This window comes from Canis aureus, chromosome 8 (assembly GCF_053574225.1).
Source record: "Canis aureus isolate CA01 chromosome 8, VMU_Caureus_v.1.0, whole genome shotgun sequence".
Lineage (NCBI taxonomy): Eukaryota > Metazoa > Chordata > Mammalia > Carnivora > Canidae > Canis > Canis aureus.
In genome coordinates, this window is record NC_135618.1 from 20,811,261 (window position 1) to 20,830,041 (window position 18,781).

An 18,781-nucleotide genomic window follows, 5' to 3' on the forward strand; every position below is an offset into this window, starting at 1 on the left:
ATAACCTAGAGTACCTCCAGTTATCTTAAAGGGGATAATCAAATTGTTAATATACAAAGCAAAATATTTATATTCAATTTATTAAACACTAATATGATACCTTTAGGAGAATTGTATTAGAAACTCAAATAATAGCAATTAATAATTTTAAAAGTTGGAAATCACTGACCTTATTAGAAATACAATGCTGGATGCAATTCAAAAGAAGCTTTTGCTCTTCTCTGAGAGCAGGGGATCTTCAGAAGGACACATTTAGAGACTATATCTATAAATTGACTGATTAGTGGTCTTTATTAAGTGTATAAACCTCGCATTACAACAAATGAATGTGTACAGAGAGAAACTGAACTCTGTTCACCCTAATAGGCAATAGATATGCTTAGGAAATAATCCAAAACCTGAAAATAAATGATATGGGCTATATGTTGCACAGAGGCTTAACACCAAGAGCAGTGAGTCGTCACTATTTATATCTACATTTTATTTGATTCTTCTGTATTTGAGCTTTTAAAAATGTGTTATATAATTATGATCTAATTAACTTCTATAATTTTGTCTGAGGTCAGTGTAGGACCTCCCCTTGCATATATACTTAGAGTTATGTTTATATGAAGCGGATTAGACCATATGGTTGCATTGCACTGAGATGTGCTAGAAATTATTATATCATTTTACAAAAAATTAAGCTAAATGTAAGCAAAGTAAGTCAGAGACAAATATCATATGACTTTATTCATATGTGGAATTTAAGAAACAAAACAGATGAACACAGGGAAAGGAAGGAAAAATAAGATGAAAACTGAGGGAGACAAACCATAAGAGACTCTTAACTATAGGAAATAAACTGAGGGTTGCTGAAAGAGAGGTAGGTAGGGGGATGGTGTAACTGGCTGATGGATATTAAGGAGGGCACATGATAGAATGAACACTGGATGTCATGTGCAACTGATGAGTCCACTAAATTCTACCTCTGAAACTAATAATACATTATATGTTAACTAAATTGAATTTAAATATACACAACTGATGAATTGTTGAACACTATATCTGAGGCTAATGGAGTACTGTATGTTGGCTAATTGAATGTAAATAAAATTAAATGGAATTTAAATAAATAAAACAAATAAAATTAAGCTAAATGAAATTAGAATAAAACTTGTAGAGGATCCCTGGGTGGCTCAGCGGGTTAGCGCCTGCCTTTGGCCCAGGGCACGATCCTGGAGTACCGGGATTGAGTCCCATGTCGGGCTCCTGGCATGGGGCCTGCTTCTCCCTCTGCCTACATCTCTGCCTCTCTTTCTCTCTCTGTGTCTATCATGAATAAATAAATTTAAAAAAAATAAAAAAAAAAAAACAAAAAACTTGTATGCATTCTGACACTGAGAGCTCAAATGCCATTCTATAAAACTAAAGGTTGTTAGTGATAATTTTGAAAGAACAGACTTTTGAATCATAAACATTTATTCTATAGTTTAGGTATATAAATCAGGTCATCTTTATGAACCAAACACTTTTAGCCTCTGTAAATTGAAAAATAATACATGTGTTGTTTTCTATCAATTTTAGCCGGTTTCCAGAAGGTTGGCGTCTGTATTAGAATGCCTGATTATTGCTCATACAGTTGGAGTGGACAGTCTTTTTGCTGACTGCATGAAGTAAGTGATCTGAAGTAGTGTTGATACTATTGATGTAGGGACTGTATTAGAGTGCCTGATTATTGCTCATACAGTTGGAGTGGACAGTCTTTTTTGCTGACTGCATGAAGTAAGTGATCTGAAGTAGTGTTGATACTATTGATGTAGGGACTTTGTTCTTCCATCTCCTAATTTTCTGAGAAATTTTGGAATTGGCCTATTTTCTTGGGCACACTATGTAGCTTAGTGCTTAACTCATTGTAACAATTGTGAGGAGAAGTATTGACTTAGATATTACTCAAGGTGCTTGGGATCAATCTTATTTTAGCTGAACCATAATTATTTATGTTAAAATCTGTGCATATAACTCGGTGGATTTAAAATGTGTTCACAGAAAAGGAAGGATAATTAAGTCCATCAGAGAACTCACAAAATTAATTATAAGGGTTAGTTAGTCATCCACATATATGTGTACAACTTATGTCACGGAAAATAAAAGTATTATTTGAGTATCATAATTAAAAATATTTCTCTAACTCAGGATTCTTTGATTTTTTTTTTAACAGATGGATTGTAAAGCATTTTGCAAGGTTTTGGTCTGAGAGAAGTTTTGCAAATGTACCTCCTGAGATTCAGAAAAGTTGTCTTAATATGTTGATTCAGTCTTTAGTAAGTATAACCTGAATATCCTTCTTTGTGTTTGTCATCAAAAAGTTCATTTGGTTTTATATAGGTACTTTCAATGTTTTAAATATAAATATAGAATTATATTATAAAAGCAAGATGAGAAAAGCAATTCCAGATAACACAGAACTAGTTGAAAACCTGTCCTTAAGATTCTGTTCCCCTGTACCAGATTCATTAGTTAGGGTTCAGAGATGCAGAACCACTGAGAAGTATATTTTGATTCATGAACAAAAGGAGGATGGTGCCATAGATGGAGATTGTACATTGGTATCAACAACATGGATTTTCACTCACTAAGGTAGATTGGGATATAACACTGAAACTTCTCTATGGCAACATTTCCCAAGAGGATTTACGTGGTCGCCAGTTAATTATATTGGACCATTTCATCATGGAAAAGGCAGTGCTCCGTTCTCAGTAGAGTAGACATTTGCTCTGGCTATATATTTGCCTTCCTTGCCTCCAATGTTTCTGTTAAAACCACTATTCATGGACTTACAGACAGCTTTTTTCACAATCATGGTATTTCACACAGCATCACTTGTGACTAATAAACTCCACAGTAAATCAAGTCTGGCAGTAAGCCGATGCTCCTGATTTCAATGGCCTTTCCATGTTTTATATCATCCTGAAACAGCTGGCTTGATAAATACCAGCTATAACCAAGTTACCAGTTACAGAAATGAGTGCTATAGTGGTGATGATATAAATACTCATTTCCCTTTTTTATTTGAATATTTGTTTATATAAACCAGTATTTGTGTATACTTTTTCTACTGTCTCATATCTCTACCATCTAATATAAGATGTATTAATAATAGTTAATTTTATATTTCCATGTTAAAGTTATAGGATACCAAAGGGAAGTGTGAATCAGTCTGGAAACAATAAATATCACCCAAAGACAAAAAAGGGGTTTTATATCCTCTTATAGGGAAAAAGTTAGCATATTTGTTGTATAGAGGATAGTTATACTAAGTTAGGTAAAAACACAACTTTGTTATTGTTTCCATTTGAGAATTAAGTATTGTATAAAGAGAAGTGTATGGGTGCCAAGCTGACAAAGGGCAGACTACAGTGGTTTTGTAATATTGTCAGCTTGGCTCTAATGAACTATACTTCCCAGAATTTTCCTCTTTGAATGTTTCCAGTTGAAGTGGCCACGAGAGACAATTTGGCGTGAGATTTGATGGGTAAAAGTGAAGCAGCAGCCTTTTTTTATTTAAACACCAGGACTGTTGGGGTAGGCACTTTTATCTCATACATGTTGCTTGTTTACTGGCTCACCTTGTTGAAATGAAACAGCAGACAGGCTGCAACTGCTCCACCATGCCGTGTGTCCTTTTTTGGCTTTCGTTACCCCTCTGCTGGGGATATGTTTAGTTCCATGATGAAGGGCACCAGAATCTCCTGAAGGACATCCATTTAATCCAGGTTGGAGGAACTGAGAACTGAAATGAGTTCATTCTTGTAGGTTTTAGCTTGTGCTCTTGGATGTCAGCTTGTTCTTGCTGTCCTATATCTGTCTTCCCTTAGCTGCCTTCCCTGTGGTCTTCAAACTACATCAGTAGCCAGCTCCTGCAATTGAATATGGTCAAATCCCTGTAACAGATTCATATATATATATATTCATATAAATATATATATATATTTAACTCCTAGTGGTTCTCTTTCTCTGATTGAACCCTAAATGATACATCAGACTGGGTTACATGGAAGATACATCTAAATCTAACTGGGGTAGGCCACCAGCTAGTGAGATACCATTGCAAAAAATAAATATAAATCTATATTTATGCTAATGAAGGACTGTGTAGTTTTGTTGCTTAATATTTTGGATTAGTTTCTTGATCAGTAAATAGTTACTCCCTGTTCATGAAGGCAAACAAATGGCCTAGCTATAATTCAGTTTACTAGAAGTAGAAACATCACTTACTACTACTACTACTGTCATTATTATTTAATAGGTGTTTTTAGAACTTCACAGTTCAAAAAATACTTTCATTTTAAAAATTTTATATAAGATAGGTACCCTTATCTCTCTTTTATATATCAGAAAAGACAATCAGAGAAGTAAGTGCTTTATTTAAGTTCATAATATCAGTAAATGACAAAGCAGATCTTAAAACAAATTGTTGCCATTCTAAAGATAATATGCTAGGTCTTCACTGTGGGCAAAGATTTTTTCTGAAGAAGTGTGGACCTTGACTTCATCATTTCACAAGTTGATAGAAAAAAGGCATTTAAAAAAAAAAGATTTTATTTATTCATGATAGACATAGAGGGAGAGAGAGAGAGAGAGGCAGAGACGTAGGTGGAGGGAGCAGCAGGCTCCATGCCAGGAGCCCGATGTGGGACTCGATCCTGGGACTCCAGGATCGTGCCCTGGGCCAAAGGCAGGCGCTGAGCCTCTGAGCCACCTGGGGATCCCCGAAAAAAGGCATTTAAATAACTAAGTAAAATACAAATTAGACTATGTGAGTACTAACATTAAGTTCAAAATATAGCATCTATTCTTGATAAAAACCCTCAACAAAGTAGGGATAGTTGGAACATACCTCAACATCATAAGGGCCATATATGAAAGACCCACAGCTAATATCATCTTCAGTGGGGAAAAACTGAGAGCCTTTCCCCTATGGTCAGGAACAAGGGTGTCCACTCTCACCATTACTATTTAACATAGTACTGGAAGTCTTATCCTCAGGAATCAGACAACACAAAGAAAAAAGGCATCAGAATTGGCAAGGAAGAAGTCAAACTTTCCCTATTTGCAGACATCATGATACTCTATGTAGGAAACCTGAGAGTCCACCAAAAAAAAAAAAAAACCCAAACAAACAAACAAACAAAAAAACTGCTAGAAGTAATACGTGAATTCTGCAAAGTTGCAGGTTATAAAATCAACGTACAAAAATCTGTCGCATGTCTGTATATCCATAATGAAGCAGAGAAAAATCAGGGCATGGATCCCATTTGTAATTACACCAAAAACAATAATATACGTAGGAATAAACCAAACTGAAGAAGTTAAAAGGTCTGTACTCTTAAACTATAGAACACTTATGAAAGAAATTGAAGAGGACACAAAGAAAAGGAAAAATATTCTACAATTGTGGATTGGAAGAATAAACATTTTTTTAAAAGATTTTATTTATTCATTCATGATAGACCTAGAGAGAGAGAGAGAGAGAGAGAGGCAGAGACACAGACACAGGCAGAGAGAGAAGTAGGCTTCACGCCGGGAGCCCAACGCGGGACTCAATCCCGAGACACCAGGATCGTGCCCTGGGCCAAAGGCAGGTGCTAAACCGCTGAGCCACCCAGGGATCCCCCAAGAATAAACATTTTTAACTGTCTATACTACCCAAAGCAATGTCCACATTTAATGCAATCCCTATCAAAATATCACCAGCATTTTTCACAAAGCTAGAACAAACAATCCTAAAATTTGTGTGGAACCACAAAAGCACAAAATCCTGAAGAAAGAAAACAAAACAAAAGACATCACAATTCCAGATTTCAAGCTAAATTACTAAGCTGTAATCATCAAGGCAGTATGGTACTGACACAAAAATAGACACATAGATCAATGGAACACAATAGAGCACCCAGAAGTGGACCCACAACTATATGGTCAATTGATCTTTGACAAAGCAGGAAAGAACATCCAATGGAAAAAAGAGTCTCTTCAACAAACAGTGTTGAGAGCAGCAACATGCAGAAGAATGGAACTAAACCATTTTCTTATATCATACACAAAAATAAATTCAAAATGGATGAAAGACCTGAATGTGAGACAGGAAATCATCAAAATCTTTGAGGAGAACACAGGCAGTGACCTCTTTGACCTCAGCTGTAGCAAATTCTTCCTAGACATGTGTCCAGAGGCAAGGAAAACAAAAGCAAAAAAAAAAAAAAAAAAAAGAACTATTGGGACTTCATGAAGATAAAAAGCTTCTTCACAGCAAAGGAAACAAGCAACAAAACTAAAAGGCCCTCTATGGAATGGGAGAAGATATTTGTAAATGACATATCAGATAGAGTTAATATCCAAAATCTATAGAGGACTTATCAAACTCAACACCCCAAAAAACAATCTAGTTAAGAAATAGGCAGAAGACATGAATAGACACTTTCCTAAAGAAAACATGACTAACAGACACATGAAAAGATGCTCAACATCATTATCAGGGAAATACAAATCAAAACCACGATGAGTTACCACCTTGCACCTGCCAGAATGGCTAAAACTAGCAATATAAGAAACAACAGGTGTTGGCAAGGATGCAGAGAAAGGGGAACCCTCTTACCCCGCTTTGTGGGAATGCAAGCTGGTATAGCCACTCTGGAAGATAGTATGAAGATTCCTCAAAAAGTAAAAAATAGAACTACCCTACAATCCAGCAATTGTACTACTAGGTATTTACCCAAGGGATAAAAAAATATACAGACTTGAACAGGTACATGCAGCCTGATATTTATGGCAGCATTATCAAGAATAGCCAAACTATGGAGAAAGCCCAAATGTCCATCAACTGATGAGTGGATAAATAAGATGTATATATACACAATGGAATATTACTCAGCCATCAAAAGAATGAAATCTTGCCATTTGCAATGACATGGATGGAGCTAGAGTGTATTGTGCTAAGCAAAATAAGTCAGTCAGAGAAAGACAAATACTGTATGCTTTCACTCACATGGAATTTAAGAAACAAAACAGATGAACATAAGGGAGGGGCAAAAAAAAGAGGAAAACTATAAGAGACTCGTAAAAACAACAAACTGTGGGTTGATTGAGGTAGGCGGGGGATGGGCTAGATATGTGATGGGTAATTATTAAGGAGGGCACTTGATTTGATGAGCAGGTGGTGTATGTTAGTGATGCATCACTGAATTATGTTCCTGAAACCAATATTGAACTGTATGTTAGCTAAATAGAATTTAAATAAAAATTTGAAAAGGAAAAAAAGTTCCATGTTCTAATTTATCCTGGTAACCCCAGTTTAGGCCATGCAATATGTATTGTCAAATAGGTAAATAAATGAATGGATAAATATGTTATAATTCAGGTATGTACTGGGATCACAGAGGTAAAAACAATTGATTCTGATTAGAAGGATGAGAGCAGTAATTTGAGATGAAGCTGAAGATGAGGATAATTTCAAAATAACAGAAGTACATTAGGATATTCCCGACAAACTTCTAAATTATACCAGAGATCTGGTGGCAGGCAGTTCCAATATTCTGCTGTTACTGGAATGAGAAGAGGTAAGTCTGCGGAGAGGGTAAGGCCAGATTGGGAGGGATCTTAACTAGATGTCTTGTTAAAAAGTCTATTTTTTACAAGTGGTAAGTTTGTGAATTTAATTGAAGAATAAGCCCTCCAAACTATGCCTCTACCTCTGTTACAATATTTTATTTTGATTTATAACTCTAGTTAGGTTCTTATAAGCTTTATGAATGTTCATTTTTTCCTTTCACAATAGATGAAAAGGTAAACATCAGAATAGCCAAATATCCAGTGGCCTTTGGTATCTTGGTGATTATAATGAAAATGTGAAATTATGTCTTTCTTTGTGAATAGTCAAGCTTTAAGAAACATTAACTTCATAAACTCTTCATATTTTATCAGTAAAATATACTTAGCTTTTGATTTAAAAAAATAGGATATTTTTAAGCAGTGCTGGGAAAACTGGACAACTATAAGTGAAAGAATGAAACTGGGCCAGTTTCTAACACAAAAATAAACTCAAAATGGATTAAAGACCTAAATGTGGAACCTGAAACCATAAAAATTCTAATGGAGAACATAGGCAATAATGTGTCTGACAGGGTCATGGCGACATTTTTCTAGATAGGTCTCCTCAGGCAAGGGAAACAAAAGCAAGAATAAATTACTAGGACTACATCAAAATAAAAAGGTTTTGCACAGTGAGGGAAAGCATCACAAAAACAAAAAAAACAATGCAACCTACTGAGTCGGAGAAGATACTTGCAAGTGATATATCCAATAAGGGGTTAATATCCAAAATATATGAAGAACTTCTACAGCTCAACATCAAAAAACAAACAGTCCAATTGAAAAATGGGCAGAAGACCTGAATAGGCATTTTTTTTCCAAAGAAGACATACAAATGGCTAACAGACACATGAAAAGATGCTCAGTATTACTAATTATCAGGGAAATGCAAATCAAAACCAGAATTAGATATCATTTCACACCAGGCAGAATTACTAGTTACCAAAAAGATAAGAAATAACCAGTGTTGGAGAGGATGTGGAGAAAAAGAAACCCTCATGCACTATAGGTAGGAATGCAAACTGGTGCAGGCACTGTGGAAAACAGTATAGAGATTCCTCAGAAAATTAAAAACAGAAATACCATATGGTCCAATAATTCCACTGCTGGATATTTACCCAAAAGAAAATGAGAACACTGATTCGAAGAAGATATGCACCTCTGTGTTTATTGCTACATCATTTACAATAGCTAAGATATGGAAGCAACCTAAATGTCCATTGATAGACAAATGGATAAAAATGATATACAGACATACACTTACACACAGGAATGTTAGGCAGCCATAAAAAGGATAAGATATTACCATTTGTGACAATGTGAATGGACCTAGAAGGGATTATGCTAAGTGAAATAAGTCAGACTAAGAAAACCAAATGCCATATGATTTCACTTATATTTGGAATCTAAAAAAAATGAATAAATTTTTAAAAAGCAAGATCAGACCTATTGGGGGTCGCTAGAAGTAAAGGATAAGAGGATAAGCAAAATGGGTGAAAGGGAGTGGTTGATACAAGCTTCTAGTCCTGGAATGAATAAGTCATGAGAATAAAAGGCACAGTTTAGGGAGTATAGTCAGTGGTATTGTAATAGCATTGCTTGATGACAGATGGGAGCTACACTATGGTGAGCATAACAATGTATAGGAAAATTGGATCATTATGTTGTACACCTGAAATTAATGTAACATTGTATGTCAACTATATTCAAAAATTTTTAATAGAATATTTTTAATTTTTTCAAATTTAAAATGGAAATAAGTTATTCAAAAAGTGAAAGAGCAGGCGATCTTTGTAGTCTCCTTTAGTTCTAATTCAGTTCAGGTACATGTGCTATGGTGGGCACTTTACTCTATTGGTGACATGACCAACGCTGTTATATAGCAAGGGAGATAAGAAAATGCTGCATTGAACTATATTTTGAGGGTTTTGTTTGTTTTTTATTAATTTGAGAGACTTTAAGGTTTTTCTCTTTCTTGATCAATTTGCAGCAGTTCAGTAAGATGTGATGTACGACCATTGCTTTTGAGAAGAGAAAGCAGGGTGGAGGCATGAGTATAAGAGAGAGGTGTCAGAAAAGTTATGATTTTTTTAAAATTTTTTATTTATTTATGATAGTCACAGAGAGAGACAGAGAGAGAGACAGAGACACAGGCAGAGAGAGAAGCAGGCTCCATGCACCGGGAGCCCGATGTGGGATTCGATCCCGGGTCTCCAGGATCGCGCCCTGGGCCAAAGGCAGGCACCAAACCGCTGCGCCACCCAGGGATCCCAAGTTATGATTTTATAATGTGTAATTACTTGAACTATTTCAAAACATTAAATTTTTCTTTGTCAAAATACTTTAAGCCCTTTATTTTTTTTAAGATTTTTTTATTTATTCATGAGAGACACAGAGAGAGAAGCAGAGATACAGGCAGAGGAAGAAGCAGGCTCCCTGCAAGGGTCTGATGTGGGACTCGATCCCAGGACCCCAGGATCATGACCTGAGCCAAAGGCAGATGCTCAACCACTGAACCACCCAGGTGCCCCGTTTAAGCCCTTTAAAACAAATTATGAAGAGTTTTTAAATTTAGGAAAGTTAAAACAAAAGTAGGTATGGGCATGGTCCCTAGGGTGAAAAACCAAAGTTATATATATTATGCTATTAGTCCTAAGGCCAAAGGATAGCTTAAGACCTATTTGATTAATGCAGTATCATAAGGATTAGAAAATGATATGAATCATAGTGTTTTTTCAGTATAGGATATTAAGACAACCAGGAAGCTAGCTGGAAAAATTTTAAGTTGGATCTATTCTTCATATCCTGGTATGCCAGTGATATATTCCAAATAGATCACAGGTTTGAATATGAAGGGGAAAAAAATTAAAATACTACAATAAACTCTGGGAGAATTATAACCTTGGCAGGTGAGTAGAGATATAAAATTCAGAAGCCTTAAATATTTTTGATTACATAAAAATGCAAGATTTCTATGTAGTAAGAATGACCATATGCAAAGTCAAAAGACAAATCACAGTTCATATCATACTTTTGATTCTAATTTTCCTAATATAGAGGATTTCTACAATTTGATTATTAAAAATAGGGCAAAATTAGATCATTTGCAAAGAAAATACAAACACTTCTTAATTTGATGAATAAATCTCAATCATTTAAGAGAAATGGACATGAAAATTACAATATCAAACCATTTTCTATCTTTTAGAATGAAAATAACTAGTATAACTTTTGCTGTGTTTTTCACACTTTTTTGACTGGGACTAGGAATTTCTTTTTTACACTGTAACCTAGTACACTCAAACATACAAAACTGAAACAAGTTTTACAAAAGAATACTTACTATTATTACACGATGTACTGATATTTCCTATTTTTCTCTTTTCTCTCCGTTTTGTTTTCTAATGCTGATCATAAGCCACGAAAAATATTTCCCTAGGTTGCTAGGAGAGAAATCTGCAGTTTGGAAAACAGTTCTTTATTGAATATATATTGGCAATGTTTAGGATACTTCTGGTGCCCCACCTCATATCCTCTTGGCCAATGTGTGAACTCCAGCCATTGCTGCAGGACCCAGCTGCATATGCGTGCAGTCCAACAGCACTTTCCCTCAGGCACATCACACATATTTCTCACTTTCTGTCCTAAGGCTTCACTATCACTCTACACAGGGTACCTACAACTCAGTAATTCTGGCATGCAAACCTGGAAGTAGAAGGAAATTAACACCACAGGGGATAAGCCTTGACTAATGGGAGATGGGAGCCAGTGGTTAAATGTTTCCTTTTTTTGTCCCTTGGGCAGAGTAATTCAAAGTGCATTCTCTGTGGCTCTTCAGAGGGTCCCCAGGAAGATTGAGCCCCAGTTGCCTGTAATAGTGAATGCAATATTAGTGCTCATCAGACTTCAGTATATACACAAAACACTTCAGAATCTTGGTTACAGGGCAGCCTGGGTGGCTCAGCAGTTTAGCGCCACCTTCAGCCCAAGGCGTGATCTTGGAGACCTGGGACCGAGTCCCACGTCGGACTCTCTGCATGGAGCCTGCTTCTCCCTCTGCCTGTGTCTCTGCCTCTCTCTCTCTCTGTGTCTCATGAATAAATAAATAAAATCCTTTTTTTAAAAAAAAGAATCTTGGTTACATGTATATTCTTATTCAATAAGTCAGAGGTAGAGCCTGTGATTCTATTTCTAACAAGCTCCAGGTGATGCAGATGCTGTGGCTCACACTGAGTTGTAAGGAGCTAGAAAACATACCCTTTCTTTGGCTTTCCCTCCTTCTCTGTTTCACTCTTCTAATGGATCACTTCCCAAAATAAACTATCTTCATATAAGCCTGTTTCTCAGACTCAGGGTTCAGGCAGAACCCAGGCCAAAACAAATAGTATTGACCCAGCAATTCTGCTTCTAGGAATTTATCCTGTAGAAATATTCACATCTGTGTGAAATAATTTCATCTATAAGATATTTTGTTACAACATTGTAACAGCAAAAAATTAGAAACAATGTAAATATACGTATAGGATTGGTTGAATGACTTATCCATATTGTGGGCTAGTGCTAGCTGTTAAAAAAATAAAAAGGCTCTTCATATTCAGATTAGAAAAATATTTAGGATGTAACTGAGTTTGAAGGACAAGAGTATTATGCATATTATTGCCTCATTTGAGTAAAATAAAGGCAATATTACATATATTTCTTGGGTGAGTATGTATGAAATAGCTTTGGAAAGATGCAGAAAATAAATAATATTAATTGGGAGGAGGGAAAATGGGTGGCTTGGGGAAGGAAAAGGAAAAAAACTTAGTACTACCCTTTATATATTAAAGTTTGGAGCATATGTTATATTAACTATTGGATTAAAATTTTATATATTTGGTCTAGAAATGTATTACATTTTCTTCCTTTGAACTCTTAACATTTAATGTTGTATATTCAGATCTGCATGGAATAAGATCACATACCACTTATATTATCATTTATGTCCATATTTTGGTTTTCCAGTAGGTTCCAACCTAAATTATTATAACTATCTGTATTTTTTAAAAATTATCAAAAAATTATCATAGCACATGACATTATGTGTATAGTAAGCACTTTGTAGACACTTACCACGTTTATTTGAATACCCTACATTTGGCTTCACCACCAGAACAATCCCTACAGTAGAGCAAATTGGACTTACTGCCTAAAAGCACAGTTATTCAGGATGTCATAGAGGAGAAAAGGATGATGGTATCAAAAAAAAAAAAGAATTATATCAATGTATGATTTTTTTTTTACTCTAATAAGGCAAGGAATTATATAATATATTTAAAAAGAATTCTTGGTAAGTGGGTAAAATGTTAAAAAGTTTTGTTCAAGGATTAAACTTAATTCAGCTTAGGAATTCACATATAGACCCTCACTCTCTGATGATGCTAAGAAATGAAGAAATATTTGAGGGTCTACTATAACCCAATTCTGTACTAGGCCCTGGGGATATAGTGGTGAGCCAAAACAGACATGGTTTTATGCTCAGTAAACATGCAGCCTAGTGAGAAAGACAGATACTAATCAAGTAGTTGTGTTCATGATCGAATAATTACAAAGGAATCAGTTACCCAAAAGAAAAGGGACAGTTCTCTGATGGCATGTATAAAAGGATTCTGATGTAGGGCCAGAGATGAGGGAAGATAGAGTTGAGATCTGAAACATACAGAGGGTGTGCAAAGTTTACATCATGCAGCCTATGTTGAGGATTTCAGCCTTTCACTTCCAGATTTATCAGTTATTTATTGTTCTGTAACAAACTACTCCAAAACTAAGAGATTTAAAATTATAATTATTTCTCACAATTCTGTGGGTTGACTGGGTGATTCTTCTGATTCTTCCTGAGTTCATTCTGGAGCTGCTTTCAGCTGGTGGCTAAGTTGGAGCTTGGGTTTCTACTCTATGGCATCTCCCTTACCCACCTTCTTCATGGCCTTGTGGTCCCACAATTGTAACAGCATAAAGACAGAATCCGCAGGGCTTCTTAAAAACCTTGGCTCTGGAACTTGCACAGTGCCACTATTTGTGTAAGCAAGTGAAAAGGCCAGTCTAGATTCAAGGAATGAGTAAATAAATTCCAAAGAATTTTACAAAGAATTTGTGGCCATGTTTTTTCAGTCTACTACAATCTATCAGGTAATTACTCATTAAGCAGTTATTTACTAAGGATTGTTTTAAGAACTAGAAATCAAATATGAATAAGATACAGTAATGTGTATGTTGCCATTTTTTCCTTTTCCTTGGAGCACATAGTATTTGTAAATTGTCATTCTACTAGAGAGATCAGTATTCATGAATATTCTTTTCCTGTGGTATAAAAATGAATCATCATTAAATGAATAAAATATAGAGTCTTACCTAATTAGAGAGGAGAAAGAAAATCACTGGAGAATATAAGTAATTTTTAGCCTTTCTAAATTTGTAATAACATGTATTTTATAGTCAGAAAAGAAGGTTTTGTCAGTGTAGGCATACCATTATGAATGATATCTATAAGCACAAAAACTAATTTAATAGTCAAAATCTCAGGTCAAGTTTTTCTTTGTAGTTATATCTCTGCTCTCAGGCTTGTTTTAGTCATCTTTTAGAGGTAGTTTATTCCCAGCTCAAAGTTTGCCCTTTTGGATAATTCTGAATGGATGAATAAATAAGTATTTTAAGTAATGACAAAGACATTTGCTACCTGGAATTTTGGGATTTTTTTGCAGGAAACATCATAAGAAAAGTATTTTCGTAGAAAGTTATATTATAAATAGTAATCTAACTTTTTTCCAATTTTTAAAAAATTATAAGAATGATGAGAATGCTGCTTTTCTTCTGATGGAAAGCGACAGGCTAATCATCAGTTTACCCAGAGTGAAGTGGACAGAAGTAGCACTGACTATGGCATCTCAGCTGCAAGAAGAATGTATTGCATTTATTATAGAAAACTTCTCCACGATCATTCAAAGTGAAAATTTTGCTCTTCTCTTGCAGGTAATGTGTCTAAAATTATATCCTATATTTAGCCCCATCTTTGTGTTCTGATTACAATTATGTAAGAGTTTTTAAATGCAGGTTGCCTTTGATTAAATTAGTGTGACTTAAATAAATTCCATAGCAGATGGCATGCTTGTATAGGATTTAGAGCAATGATGGACAGGATTTTTGGCTCACAAGATAGTGAAGGCAGGAGGGGACAGGTTTGAGTGCACTGGCAAATAGAATGTAACTCTGGCCAGCAGTGGCCCTCAATTAGCATAAGCCATATTTTAGAAATCAGTCAAAAAGATATTGTTTTGTCAGTAATACAGTTATGATCCATGCAAAATTCTCAGTTTTACTGGGGATTCACTATTCCTAAGTTTAGTTATTGAATAAAGAATTTTGATTATTTCTAGTTCCATTTTTGGGACTATTTTGGCTCCTAGGAACAGTGTGTGCGTGTGTGTGTGTGTGTGTGTCTACAGATTTTTTTAAGGGAAAAAGATTTTTATAATAACGGCTATGATTATAATTATGTGATTATAATTATTATTAACAGAGGAAATAAGATTTCTGGTTGACTGCATATGGCCAGTTATGATGAATGGCCTATTGTTAAGCCAGACTTTCACATTTCTTACACATTTTACATGTATTCCTATTAAATATAAATTTCTGTGTTTTGTAGTCACAAGCAATGAGCAGCACAGCTGATCTATTGGACAAAATTTTAAAAGCAATTGAAGAAAATATTACCACTGAGAATAGTTGCTCTCTTCTAATGGCTTTGGACATGTTACTGAACTCTGACAATACAAAGGAAATGGTATTGAAAATTATAAAGTTCATTTAAATGATATAATATTGAATTGTTTCAAGACTTTAAAATATATGCACATTTTAAAAGTTGCATGGTTCATTGAAACTAGGTGATGGGGGTTGGTTATAGGCTCTAGTTTTGTATCTGCTTGGAGCTTTTTATTAAAAATTTTTAAATTTCATTTACTTCTCAATAGACTTATTGTAAAAGTTCAGAACTTGGCATTTGACTCACTAATTCTAAAGTTAGTTTGGTACTAACAATATTAATTGGTACAGCATAACTTGTATTTCTCCCCTGTCACTATTAAATTGCCTAAATATAAAACTTACAGAAAATTTTAAATAATTTTTTAGAATTTTCAATACTCCTTGTTTTTTATTTTTATAGTATATTTTGATTCCTTTTCATCTTCAGAAAAAATCATATTTAAAATTGGATTGACTAAGAAAAAGCAAAATTAAAATCTTATTTTTAAATGTAATTAGTGTTAGCTTATTGCAAATTATTGACATTTTGTATTTGTTTAACAAGAATGATAAAAATTTCATCATATTTATTACTATTACATAGAGTATTTGACCTTGTAATGTCATAGTTGACTTGCTGTAGAAGGTATTCATGTAAAGGCCATTGGTGATTTAAAATAATGTTTGGTTGAAAGGATAAGGTTTAGCTTCGTGTTCACTATAAAATTCTGTTTTTGAAGAGTAAGCCTTCATAAATAACATGTACTCGACGATTTTAAAAATCTAAGTGATGACATCATTGATCTAGCTTAGGAGTAAGTAGATTCAGAAAGGAATAATGACTGGTTGCTATGACAATGTGGCTCTCACCAGCTGCTGATTTGTTGCTTGAACACAGGGTTTTACGTGCAAGATCCAGGCTCTGCGTGATAAGCTGTGGATCTTCCTGGTTCAGTCTTTCTATGCTGTTCGTCACACAGAAAGCTGGAAGCTGATGAGCACAGATGATCAACAGAAAATCCAAGCAGGTATGTTAGCCTTGGGATTTTTCATTCTAATTTTATGATCTTTGTGCAAGAGATATTTTGAGAGGATGCTAATAAGTGGTAGGATTAACATTGTTTGCTTCTGTTCAATAATAGCTTGCTAATTGAAACTAGTGATAGTATGTTTAGGCAGTTTTAAAAAATCATGCTTTGCTGTTCTTAGAAAATGACTCATTTCCTTTACATATATGTTTATCAGTTTTTAACCCTACTCTATATTAGCAACAATATTCCAGCCAAATTTGCTTAAAAAGCATTCTTATAAAGAGATTAGAAGTATAGGAAATGTAATCCACATAGAACATATTACTAAACATACTTTCTCTTCCTTTTAAAATATATTTTGTCACAGAGCTTTTCCGTGTTTTGTATAATATATCATTTCTTGTGGTTTTGTCTAAATTAGATGGCTTTATTTCACAATTGATTGGTTCAGTGATACAATGTGTGCTATTGCGGAGTGTCCCTCAGGAGCTGCACAGTGGTCTCTGACATTTAATAGGTACCATTTGAAATGTTACCATTAAACAAAAGATGTATATTGCTCAGAATATATGTTTGTTTCAAAGACATTAAGATAAAAATTTTGAGGGTGTGGAACTAAAAATGGCTTCATGACTATTTTTGGGTTTAAGCAGGTGCCTTAGAAAAAATATTTGCAGATTCAGCAAGTATACTTTTAAAAACATTCTAAGAGACTCTATTTTAGGAAGTGAACATTTTGCACTATAAAACATGAAAGCCATATGTGATATATTTCTTGATAGTACATAGATATGTTAAATTCCTTAATGGAATAGTCAGAATATGATTTGCTCTGTCTTGCATTTTGAGCATAACATGATAGTGTAGCTAGATGTGAACTGAAGAGCACTTTTCAAAGACATTCCAACAAAATAATAAAAGAACAAAATCATGAAATAATGAAAATCTCAAGGTCTTCAGGAATTTGAGATTTTTTCTTGTGACTATTTCTGTACTGATTTTTAGATGACAGTTAATTTTTACTATGAAATCTATTCAATATGAAGGAATAGGATAAGATCAGCATTCCATGAGTAGGTGTCATTCAACTCTCTTCTGATTGGTGTAAACTTTGTTTTTCTTCATTTTAAAGGATTTCATAGTTAAGTTATGCCTTAAACAATGTTCTTTATTTTAATTCTATAAGATGTTAATTAAAAATAATGCAAATACATATAAGTACACACATATGTAAAACAAAATTATTGGTAATTGTACTAATTGTCAAAAAGAACTTTTCAATCCTATCAGTGTAATAATATTTTTTTAATCTTCAGTATGCTGAATTATAATGAGTCCTGACTTACGGATAGTTACTGCATTGGGAAACCCCAGAAAAAGGAGTGATTCTAGGTTGTCTTTGTTGTAGCATTTCTTATAGTCTAATTGAGTTACTGACCTTTGGGAGAAATCCTATATTAATTTCTTTTTGCATAGGATTGTGCAAAGTCATTTGCTTACTGTAAATCAGTCCTTATAATGCCATTTTCTAGGATCCTGCTTTGTCTTATAGCACAGATTCTATAGAACACAAATAGAAGATACAATGGGAGTGTTACGTATAATTTAATATATTTTTATCAGCTGTTTTAATAAATATTAAATAATTTTTGGAGACTATATTCAAATTATGTTTTAAATAGTTTGAACTATAACCTTCAAAAGAAAGAAATACATTAGCTGAACTATATTTATAGCTCTCATCTCATTATTTCTATATATTTTCCTGACGTCATTCAAATTCTTATTTGAAGAACATAAAAACATGAGCTCTGCAATAATTCCCGTATAAACCCAATCTAGAAAGTGAGTTTTTAAGTAATTCTAAAAAGAATGATAATGGGTTTGAGGGTTGTTTGTTTTATTTTCCAACAGTATCTTATTTTTTTCTCTTTTCTTTCCTTTTTCCTCATGAAAAACCTGCAAAACCAGGAAATATTTGTAGTCAATTTCAACAGAGTATTTTTACATGTTTTTAGGATAGACACTTTCTTATATTTAATAATTTATAAAATATTAATTTGCCACAACCTGAGATTTTTTGAAATTTGGAAAACTTAATGAAACCAATTATAATTTTACAGCTTGATAAAATTGTTTTTTTGTAAATGTATGAATCTTCTCATAAGATTTTACATTTATTTATTTTAATAATGTAAAACCCAGAGACCAGAAAATAAGATTGAAAATGAGATTCTTAAAAAAAAATTCTAAAATATAATATGCAATTATTTAAGTGTACTAGATTGTTTTTAGCCTTTTTAAAGTTACTTCCACTAAAATACCACCTTTTTCTGCTA

At 34.0% G+C, this 18,781-nt stretch overlaps 1 protein-coding gene across 3 annotated transcripts in view; it reads left to right on the top strand.

Moving 5' to 3' along the window:
• Positions 1-18,781, top strand: part of BTBD8 (BTB domain containing 8) — a 96,071-nt gene that overhangs the window by 63,565 nt on the left and 13,725 nt on the right. For all 3 annotated transcript variants that reach the window (XM_077905409.1, XM_077905410.1, XM_077905411.1), the window contains 5 exons: positions 1,567-1,655; positions 2,201-2,303; positions 14,452-14,634; positions 15,311-15,448; positions 16,310-16,439. In XM_077905409.1, the coding sequence (XP_077761535.1) occupies positions 1,567-1,655; positions 2,201-2,303; positions 14,452-14,634; positions 15,311-15,448; positions 16,310-16,439 (643 nt within the window). The remainder of the gene's footprint in view (positions 1-1,566; positions 1,656-2,200; positions 2,304-14,451; positions 14,635-15,310; positions 15,449-16,309; positions 16,440-18,781) is intronic.